Genomic DNA, 11589 nt, shown 5'->3' on the forward strand with positions numbered 1-11589 from the left:
ATTGGAATATTTGTATTTTCTCGGAAACTCGAACCTCGAGCTCGGGAATAGCGCTCCAACTGATACTTATTTGGTGTTACCGTTCTCTCGTTCCCGTCTTCCCGTATCTGGTACGTACTGGCAAATGATGGAATGATGCCACCCGTTCGGTCGGACCATGACTGTCGTATTTGGATGGACCCAGAGATGTGGATTTGTACGGGGAAGCTTCGGCTGATATGATACTTGATGTATATCCATTTGCGCACATATTATACAAATATCATCGACCCCAGACTCGTGTCGGGGCTCCGACGGGGAAATGACGAGACAACGGGAGAGTTGTGAAAGATAGATGGCAGCCACGAAACGAGACCTCCAATCATACTAACTACAATGGAGGTATTATACATAGCGAGGCGTCATTATGTTGACTGATTGCTTGCATATGTGTGGGGTTTCGGAACGCCGAGTACATAGATTAGGCACGTCGGTCCGTCGGTATCCTATGGAGAAGCGTTCAAGTTCCTAACAAAACCAAGCTGACAGTCTGCCTCGTTGAAGCTGGATATTTTGAAGTTTTGAAAGCCGAACTGGCCGAAAATCGGCCGAAGTACACGCCCACTGTAGCCATTAGCTCAGAAAGTTCAAATTACTATGGGATGATTTTTAATTTCCGCTAGAAAACACCCGTGAATGATTATCCCTTGTTGCCACCTCAGATAATGTGTCAAGGCTCACGAGAATCGATAATACTCCTCTCGGTCCAACAAGCCACATGATCTGATAACTAGTTCAGACTCCAGAAGCAGATGACGTGCACAACACAAGGTTCTTTCATTTCCCGGATTGACGTGGTCGGATCCACCCCCACTGATCTATACAGTATTAGGCTCTGTAACTTCCCATACCCTTTGCCCCCGCTTAAGCACTGCCTGGATCCTTGGACATTTGGACAACGACATCGTGTACTAGTTTTCCCCGGGCCTGTTTCCGGAGACTAGTTATCATATTGATCTATCGCTTGTAACCTCCTGTTACTATCCTGCACGGATCATACAGCTAATGCGCAAAACGATGCTCCTACCGAGGCCTTGAGGCATCGATGTCAATTCAAAAGCTATCAGTATCGTGGGAAATGATGCTTTTCTCCGGGGATAAGATATCCACGTGTCGGGGGCGATAACAATTGCACCTGCCAGTGGAGAAAACCGGGTCTACAGAGGTCTACAGGTCTGAGGTAAAGAGTCAGCGGTTCGACACCCCACATAATCCCCCCTTCGAGTAGCCTGAATACCTGAGGAAGCCGGATCTCATCCATACTATTACTTTACACATACGCCTCCCGACGCCGTACGCCCTTGCCGAGTTTGGGGGTTACTGAGGTCGGCTGACCAGGTGAACCTGACGTCGAGACGTCGGGAAAGAAAAATATAATGAATATCTATTGAATCAAGAAATCAATATTCAATACTCATCCTTCCGAGTCCGTCATCAAAGGAACGTTCACGTCGGGACGAGTGGTGAGCAAAACGTTCCAACCGAGAAACAAGAATGACGAATAAGGCACTTTACGTTCTGCTCAACGGATGTTCCGGATGTTTACACCCTAAGCCCTATACCCATCCCGATAGGAAGATTGAATCCCCGGGTGACAAGTGTGGGCCCTATACCCAAACTCCCCACACGGGGATTTCGATTATCGTACCTTTCCATCCACCACGAGGCCGGGGACGTTCAACAGCTTTTTTGAAACTCGTGTTTTTTGTACGAATGGAAACTTGTTCTGACTCGTTTTTTTTGCTCCGGATCCGGGGAAATTTCTGTTCGGGAAGAGAAGTAAGGCCATCGGACGGAGAGCGGCTTTCTCTGAGTTTTTACAACGTACAATGTACACGTACTACCGCTCGGTCTGTCGGGTCGGTAGCTCCGAGGAGGTAGTTTTCCCTTACCTCCTCTGTTTTTCTTGATGCATTTGGAAGGTTGAAAGGATTCACGGAACCTCGTGTTTGTGGACTCTGTCCATAGGTCCTTGAGATAAGGAGTCTAATGTAATAAAGCCCCTTACTCTGTTGGTTCAACTGAAATCGAAGCCATTCCCTCGATATGAAATGGAACAAACGAAATGTATTATAACCTGACCTGCCAAGAGCCGCAAGTAGTCGTCGAGCGTAGGCTCACCCATTAATTTCAGGAATAGGAGCAATGACGTCGGAACCTCGAGGCTTGCAGTTGGCGTAAGCAGGCTTGAGGGGGATAATCTGAGCAAGCTTGGACCCATGTTCTTTTGTTTGGATCTCGTGAAAATAAGCTTGAGGTGTGGGAAGAGAAGAAAAGTTTAACGCATTAATCGGATTCTTGATTTCATCCAGCAGGACATTAACTGATTACAACGTGATAATGATTGAGACGGGGACACTAAGTGCCTTTCGAGTAGAGAGAAGGAAAACGTATCGGCTGGGTTCGTAAGTACTATTGTCAGGAAAGTACTAGACCGTTTAGCTCGATCCAATCCATTCAGATAAGCAGCGAGATCCGTGAACCCTGTAGCGGTCTCGATTGAGTCATAATTACAGAGGATAGAAGCAACAATAACAACTCGAGGCACGAGATGGACTAAAAACCAGAACCAGATGTACACAGAAATTCAAGAGAAGGTTCCCTCTTCGGATTCTTTTCGATCGAAAAACGGGAAATTGTGGAGTCTGCTATGGCATTTGACTCGAACGAAGCTTATCCTGTGGTAGAACTGCGAGCTTCTGTGTCCTGAACCTAAACTTTGCCGCAGAACGAAAGTAACAGCCGGTAGTGCAAGTGACATGACATGAGGCAGGATGATTCAACCGTGGGAATAACATACTATTCCGAGTGCTCCCGTCCGATCACCGATCGCCTTCCCTACCGGCGTTTAACCCAACTACCGTGCGCTTCAGCTTCAACGGCGTCTGTTCTCTGTAAATGGGCGCCTCCTTTCGGAATTTAGCCGCTGGAACTACGAAGGTAAAGGATAGAGAAGAAGCAGACAGGGAACTGTGGAATCAACCTGGTGAGTCGATCCCGGCCTACGCAACGATCAGCTGAGTATGTACTGCCATACGCGTTGTTGTGAGTCACTCTAACTAAACCTGTGCTCACGTAAGTTATGCTTCGCTTAAGGGAACAACGAGGTAAACAAAACGTCTATCCGGTTGGAGCTTGTCCCAAAGGATGAGATTTGACCGGAACCACAGTTCTTACCATGTCACTTTCCTTTTCCACACAACACTGTCGATCGATTTGGTGGTAAGGTGACGGTCACGGTGTAGGTGAGATGGTGAGTCAGGCAAATAGAACTCAATGTCAATGCTCGCCGAGCCCATGAGCCCGAAAGGAATTGAATCGAGTATGATCGTTCTATCTGACAGGCGGTGACTGCTAGTAATCATATGCAAGAACGCGCTTTTGGTAACTCTCTTCCCTAGAACCCGGATCGCAACGACTCACGGGGTCTGGGATGATCCCAGTTGCAAAGGACTGACAGGCCGCACTCTCTTAGCTTGCTCTCCGCGATCCCGAGGAAAAAGAAGGGTACTGGATTGGGCATGAGGCGATATACGGATGTACACATTAGGGAAGGTACGCGCCCGCCACGAATAATAAGTTCAATATCGACCAAATATAACTTCGGCGATGCGGTCTAATGACTTCAAACTCCAGTAAGCATGTTTGTACATTCGGGAAAGTACGCAAATCGCTGGTGTGAACACTGCGAATTCGACGGGTCCAATAACCCGAAGCTCTCAAGATCATTCTTGAAGTAAATTTAAACTGACGACGGACAATGAGAGGCAATGATGTAACAATGGAAAAAGCAAAAAAGTAAAAGGCTAGATGAAACGATCCCGAACGAGGTCGAGTCATAGATATTTTTATTTTCATCGAAGTCCAGAGTTAAATGTAACTCCAGTTACTACAAGTTACCTTTCGGCTTTTCAAGTGTTACATAGACCATAGACTTGTGTGGGCTCCAACAAGCTAAGTGCGGTTGCCAGGGGCTCAATTATTTCAGGAGCGGAAGGCACGAGAGGAATACGACCCTGGTTTCGACTTGTTCACGCGTCTTGACGCGTCTGGTACGCGTTGGCGGTTCGAAATCACGCTTCGGAAAGGCGATGAGCCCTGGGCCCCATCATTCGTGAGACCTACTGGTCAATTGTACCGCCTTTACCAGTTGTAGTATCCTCTTCACGCTCATCACATCATTGTTTCGTACCTCTGAAAGCGGATTTAGATTTCCATCACACACCCTACGAATACGAATACGGGTACATGGCGGGCTCACATGGAGAACTGCAAAGTTACGCAAAGTGCTTTTCCCTGGCCTTCTTATCAGTCCGTGGTCATTGTCTAGATACGAGTCAAAGAACACCAGTCATCAATTTACCCGTGCCTGAACGAAAACCCCGAATTATCGTGATCCCTCCATCCTGAGAGCTAGTCATCCTTCGGCTCCTTTGGTGGCTTGATTCCTTGTGCCTGTTTTAAATAACGTGATCGCGCTCAGGAAACGCGATTATAACGCTGTTCTCTCGAATATACCTATGTGATGCGTTCTACAAGCCGGGAATCTATCAAAGCGGACCAAGTAATGGTTAAGATGATGGGTTGGTCAGGAAGGGAGATCGTTTGAGTCAATGCGGAGTGTAGGTGTAGACGACTCAAAGCACGCACCAGGGACATCGGGAGAAGCTAAGCGTGTACCAAGAAAGTACCATGCAAAAGCAATATATCCACGTCGAGTATCAGTAGCCCTGTATCAATGCTCAAACCTTTTTCTCTTCACGAGTCAGAGATGTACACTACATGTGCTGGTGTTAGGCGAGGCACGGACGGGTATCACTGGGTGACAGTAGGATTCATGATATGTAGAGTCCCAAAAATATAGTGGAAGACGCAAAACCTCGGCCTTGAGGGAAGTATTTACCACACCAGCTAGTGTCCATACTTTCCATCGATTGACCACTCGGACGCTTTGGATTCCCATCCAGATTGCTGACAGTGAACAATGGATCTTCGTCCGACCTGGAACTCATTGTTCTCTTTTTCGGGAAGGGTGAATGATACCATCACGCGTTGAACGGATGATTTTTGAGAGAAACAGGTGGAAGGCATCTTGATTGCCCAGCTGGTAAAGATAAATGATATGGAAGTCCGTTCAGGTGCGCTTTGGCTAATGACTAGTTCAAGTAATTGCCGAGCGTGAGGTGACGAAACAATGGGATGATGGACTTTTGCTTACCGTAAGTGGTCCAGATGTACGGGTGAACGCCACTGAAAAAGAATGATTCAAGTGCTTGAAGTCAGAAGTACTCTTTTGAATAACCAACCCTTCGAATGACTCGAAAGGTAGCTCGTCCCTAATGCTGGAACCAGGAAACCTAAACTATGCATGATAGGATCATTTTTGATGGCTCGGAAACTGTCATATGCCGATTAAGGAATGTCTCAGAGCGGACCTTCCGTAAAGGGCTAATCGATTCATATCTTATCGCCGTTCGTTGCGCTCTGTTCGAGTCAGCGGACATAACGGTGCTCAACTGCCCGCCCTACGAACGAGTCATCGATGGTGAGAAACGAACCGTATATTATATAGCTGTGATCGTGATTGCACCCCTTCCCTTCCATTGACTTCTGGATTTGAAAATTGCACGACCCGAAAAGAATATTACTCAACTTATTTTCACGCTGACAATGTATGTGGACATGAGATGAAATCGGGATGTAAGACAAGATAGTGAGACATGCGCCTCATTGTTACTATGAACTGAGACAGCTCGGACGGTCAAAGGAGGCTTAAAAATTGAGGACTTGAAGTTCCGGACGAAATTAATGATATTTCGGACAGCATAAGACAGGAATGTCGTTCATCTAACTTGGGGCGGGGAAGGTGAGATGGCGGCGGCACCGCCACAAGATAACCTTCGCTAGCCAAGGCGTTGGGACTGAACTGCCTTTGTTGGAAATGTGAAGGAGCGTCTAATTCACCGCTTTGGGCATGGAATCTGATGGAGAGCTCGCTTTGAGATTTACCACGTGCCGGGGGGCAGAGTGAGAATTGGGTTGGTGGTTGAGGGCAAAATTCAAGGCGTTGGAAAAGAGGGAAAAATAGGAGTTGGAGTGAAAGTATTTTGTAAAATAAGGTGCTTTCCTGGCATCGTGCTTGGGCATGCAGCCGATCGCATAAGGTGCCGGGCGTCTCCATTCTTGCACCAAATAAATTCCGTAAAAAAATATTGTTACTCTGGGAAATCTGGGAAAATCTGTGATTTCGTACCTCATTTCCCAATTTGGTCGTTCAGAACCCGTATCCCAAATGGAGAAGCGCGGGTACTGCAAAGCGTGCAAAGTCATAGGCTATAAAACTAACCACCCGTATTGTCTTTTTTTTTTGTGCCCCGCTGTACCGAGTTCGTCTTATTGTGTTTTGGTATCCACCGAGACAAAAGAAAAGCAGAACCCACCCAGAAGGAGACACCTCAGTTACTCTTTCTTACTTTCCTAATCGTAGCCCTCCTTCCTCTCCTTTCTTCACGACCTTTGTTCCTACCTCCTTTACCTCGAAACGACGCGTATTCCAGCATCGACAGCTCTTTTGAATCCATTACACACTCAATTGATCGCTACTAGTCGACAATCATGCCAGCTTCACGCACGCGCGACGCTCCGGCCCCTTGTGCGTAACACCACGTTCTTCGCTTAGTCTGGCTTAACTAACCTCTTACCAGCCCTGGAAGTGACGACCGATGCTCCTCAACCGCCAATGTTGACGATCATCTCACCTACGCCACGGGCCTTCACTTTCTCTTCTTCTCACAATCTCAACGACTGCGATAGTCCTTATTCCACTCCTTCATCGTCACCATTCGAGCTCGACCTCCGTTCATTCACTATTAGTCAATCGCCCACTTCATCATGTACAACATCACCCCCTCTAATGCGCACCCTCACACCCGATTCCGGATCCCCAGCATCAGTATCTCATAAACGTCGCAAATCCAGTTCATCTATCACCCTCACCTCTTCTCCGAGCGACGTTGAGCGCCGCCCCAAAAAAGGTGATGAAGACTACATCAAACGCCCCGAAAACGCCTTCATTCTCTTCCGTCGGAAATGCGTTGAAGAACGCGAAGCAGCAGCAGCCGCCGGAAAGAAAGAACGACAAGCCGATCTTTCCAAGGCGATCAGCCAACAGTGGAAAGCTTTAACCCCTGAGGAAAGGAAGTACTGGGGGCAGATGGCGAAAGAGAAGAAGAAAGAGCACGAGAAGATGTACCCTGATTATATTTATCGTCCGCAGAGAGTGAAGGGTACGGATGGGAAGGTGAGGAATAAGAAGCGGGTGAAGAAGGGTTCCGAGGGTGAAGATCCTCAGCCTCGGACCGTTTCGTTCGTTATTCCCCCTCCTGTCAACAACGCGAGGCTTCATGGCCGTTCGGCGTCCGCACCGACTCCTCCACCCTCTTTCCAGACAATCCAGCTTCCGAGTTTGTATGCCTCGAACGCTTCGTGTCCTTCTTCACCATCACTACTTCCCATGATCTCCAGACGCGCAGCGTATTCCGGCAATCCGGAAGATGTAATGCAGAACTTTGATTACCGACCTAGCGGTGAACACTTGTTCCCTCCGGCGGAATATCAAGTAAGTCATTTTTTATTTTAATCAATGGAACTTTGAAACTCATCTCGTTCTGTAGCAACTGCAGATTCCCTACTCTAACATCGATCAATCGATGTTCTCGCCGTCTACAACCTGCTCTTCTGGTCCATCTTCTCCATCCTCTCCATCTTCCGGTCCTTTCACACCTGGTTCGTCGTATACGCACCATTCCACATTCTCTCCATCGTTCACGTTACCCACCAACGTCGACGAGACACCTTATTGGGAATGGCCCTCAGACGCATCAGCGTCTGCTTCGCTCATGAACGGGGATTTCGATATCAACTCGATACCACCGATCCAGCTCGGGATTCCTAAGGACCATCATCATCTTGACTCCCAACAGATGGAAATGGAATTCTCACCTGTGTACGACTACGACCACTCCCAACACGGGCATCATTGGATGTCAGAGAACGCCGACTTCTCTCAGTTCTCGCTCGACCTCGACCCTTCAAGTCTTTTGCAGGGCTTGAACGCCGACGGTGTCGGTGAGATGCAGATGCACCCCCTTCTCCCTTCTCAACCCGAGCCCGAACTCGGTGCGCATCCCAACCCCACATCTTGAGCTAGTCTCAGAATGTATAACGGACCTTCTGTTCTCTGTATTAGCACCCCACCCCCTCTCCTGCGTTATCCATTTTTGCGATCCACCCCTTTTACCTTCATTGTACACCTACTTTCTTGGATATACTCCTACCTCCCCCTTGTAAAACTACCACCGGCAGCGCCTCCTCCTCCCTCCTCTCGCTTTCATTTTTGCGGTATCTATTACCTTTACCATTTATTTAGCGATCTTTTCTTTCACGCCGTCTTTCCACGACCCACTCACCTTATTTGATATGACACTTCCGCGCCCCCCTACACCTTCTATTCGACAACCGATACCCCCCTCAAATATCCTCCTCTTCCCAATCCCTAATACCTCACCCCAACTCCGAGAGGACTTGTTACGTCATTTACTTACTTATTGCGATATTTTCCTGCAATGCAAACGATCCCATTCACGAGAAACCCCAAAAAGGAACAAAGTAAAAAAGCAATACTAACGTCTGAATACCTTTGAAACGTTCGAAAGAAAAATCCCATTACTTACGAATCGTCCGAACGCTGAGGGCAGAACTGTCGAAAAAAAAGACAATAAGGAAGATAACGGTGAGAAAAAACCCTACGCACATGAGTCAATGAGTCAATGATCGATGAAGTCAACTGTAAACCACCCACAAGCAACAAAGATTTCCACGATCATTTAGTTTTGTTTTCTTGTAACCTCGGTCCGTTGAAAGGGTGCGCTTGAGAGGGTAATTGACAATGATAGAAATTCTTTAATTCTGTTCCTTCCAAGTTTTTGATCATGGGGTACAGAATTGTTACACCCGGCGAAACGGCAAAACTGAATGCGTGAAGGAGGGGTGTAGGCTGAGTGTGTCGAATATAGATTAGATTTCGATCATACGTATGTTTTTCGCGTCCCCTGTTTCGGTCTCAATAGAATTGTATTGTGCCGGAAAGTTGCGCGCGTGAATTCGTGGTGACTGGTGAAGTATATGGAAGGGTCCTGGAAGTTTAGTCTCTTTCACATAAGAAGAAGCCGTCAGACTAGTGCACCATCAATCGAGTCACACGTCGAGAGGAAGCGGAGTAACAAAACGAGAAGAGTTCCCGACCCTCCGAGGACCGTGATAACTCATTGATGGGAGACGATGATGGTGGGTCACGGGTGGCGAGAGTGGGCGGCATGCCGAGTCTTTGATTCGAGGAATTCGTAATACAGGAATTGAATGCTTGGTGAAAAAGATCCGAATCGAAACAAACGGGTCCTACAGGTTCAAAATGGAAGGTTCACGGTCGAGGGAATCAGCTTCATCGTGACGAGTTCTGCATGCGAGCTCACCGATAACGCAAGTCCCGCCGCCCTCAATCGATGAACATCCATACTGCAAGTATCCAGGTGCATTACCGAAATGACGGTTCTAGACTCCTACGAAGAAAGCAAAAAGACAATAAACAATTCATTATTCTATTAATTTTAATACCACCTGTCTTCATTTGCGCATTCATTTCCTGGGACATGAAGAAAAATCGTGCATGTGTCAATGCAACCGGAATCAGAGTAGAAGCGTCTCAAGGAACATTACCTTGTGCCCGCCCACGAACGCTCAATGAACCCTCGCTTTACCTTGGCTAGCCCATCATCGACTCGGACATCGACACTATACATGATGTGCAACCCCTCCCCCCTCAGTTTGTCCTTCCATCTGTGCCTCAAGGCCTTGTGAAGCTTGAGTAGCATCCCTTGAAAAACACAAATGGAATTATTTCGTATCAGACCGTCGAACGAGGAGTGGGTTGAACGGGCGGGATTGATGGGATGATGAGAAATTAGATAGCCAACGGAGGTCTCGTGTAGCGATGAACAAGGCAAGGAACAAAGCAAAGCGAAAACGAAACCAGGGAGCTTCGTGCTCCTGGATTGATTGTCGTTGTCGGAGAACCGTCGATGTAAGTAAGCCGCTGAAAAAGGCGTGGAACCCTAAGGATCAAGGAAGGGAGTCAATGAAATAAACCTCCGACAGTAGAATTGGATCGACATCTGGGTGAGAAGCATGAGGACGTGATGATCGTCTCTCAAGGAGAAAGAAGAGTGGCAAAGGATGGAGGGAGCCAGGGGATGAAGGGAACGGAAAGAGAATACTTTAAGTCACCTTCACCAGCCCGCAACCTCGTTTATAACATTCAGCCCAAACAACACGCAGACACCTCATGTTCAAAATGAGCTCAGAGTGGCTATCAGGCTTCAGGGATCCATCTGATAGTCTTAAAATTAGGGAGGAACGAGCACTGATTGACTGCATGAAAGGAAAGAAATGAGTATGAATGACTATGGAATCGAACACAAGAAAACCCAGCACCTTCAACTTTTATTTCTGAAGACCAACTGCGACAGCTATACTGACGGCCTGGCTGGGTCGTGTATGATCGATCATGTAGGTTCAGCCGACACTTCGTCAGCTGGATGAGAATTCCGATTGCTTGATTTGTCCTTAGCTAGGGTGAAAAGCGAAAGCCGGAAGTGGGGAGGGAAGAACACACCTTCTAAGAACTCGATTTCCGCAGTCTGAGGTTTATATTATCCTAGCAGAAGCACACAGCCTAAGGTCGTCGAATGCAGAATAATCATCACTTTGACTCATGAAGAATGTAAACGCGCGGTACCTAGGAAGAGCGCTCATCAACTAGCGCTAAATGAGAGCCGTGGGCTGGAGTTCGAGTTCGTCATGGTACGAGCCGAGAGGCCACATCTAGAGAGGGCCTAATATCAAACACATCAGCTTTTCTTGTAGAGAATCGAAAGCTATGAATGGGGGAGGGAGTGGAAAAGATAAAGGGCGAGCGCGAGTCAAAGCAGATCATACTGTATGGCTATCGGTCCACCAATTCAACGGTTACCGGTATCGTACACTCTTGAGGAAGCGCACAGCCCAGATTCCAAGCAACCGAAGCCCGAAGAATAGATGGGGCGCCTAACAAATAGCTGACGTCGCTGATTAAAATAGACATAAACCCAGCCAAATCCGACCGAGGATAGGATGGTGAAGGACGTCTTGTATTGAGAGCATGCATATATCGACAATATTGAGATTAACGTTGGCACAAGAAATAGTAGACGAAACCACAATTTGTAAATGAAACGAGTTGTGTTGAAGGGAGTATAGATACGCACGATGCAGGCAGATTTCTTCCTTATATACCAACGTTTTCTGCATTCTAAAAACAACCACTTCGACGTTCAACGCTGTGCAGCTTCCACGAGTCTTATAATATTTGGGGGTCACTAAGTCATAAACAGGGCAGGAAGAAAAAGCAACGGACCCGTTATAACTATAATTCCTCTTCGCCTCGTCGTGTCTAGA

General features: G+C 47.4%; 1 protein-coding gene across 1 annotated transcript; it reads left to right on the forward strand.

Moving 5' to 3' along the window:
- Positions 1 to 6414: 6414 nt before the first annotated feature.
- E1B28_002043 (uncharacterized protein) lies at positions 6415 to 8243 on the forward strand (the record flags this gene model as incomplete). Its single annotated transcript, XM_043148026.1, has 3 exons — positions 6415 to 6691; positions 6744 to 7657; positions 7713 to 8243. Exons 1-3 carry the CDS (start codon positions 6655 to 6657, stop codon positions 8241 to 8243), a joined length of 1482 nt encoding a protein of 493 aa, XP_043016740.1. The 5' UTR covers positions 6415 to 6654.
- Between the last annotated feature and the right edge of the window lie 3346 nt (positions 8244 to 11589).

Source organism: Marasmius oreades, chromosome 1, assembly GCF_018924745.1.
Source record: "Marasmius oreades isolate 03SP1 chromosome 1, whole genome shotgun sequence".
NCBI classification, from domain to species: Eukaryota; Fungi; Basidiomycota; class Agaricomycetes; order Agaricales; family Marasmiaceae; genus Marasmius; species Marasmius oreades.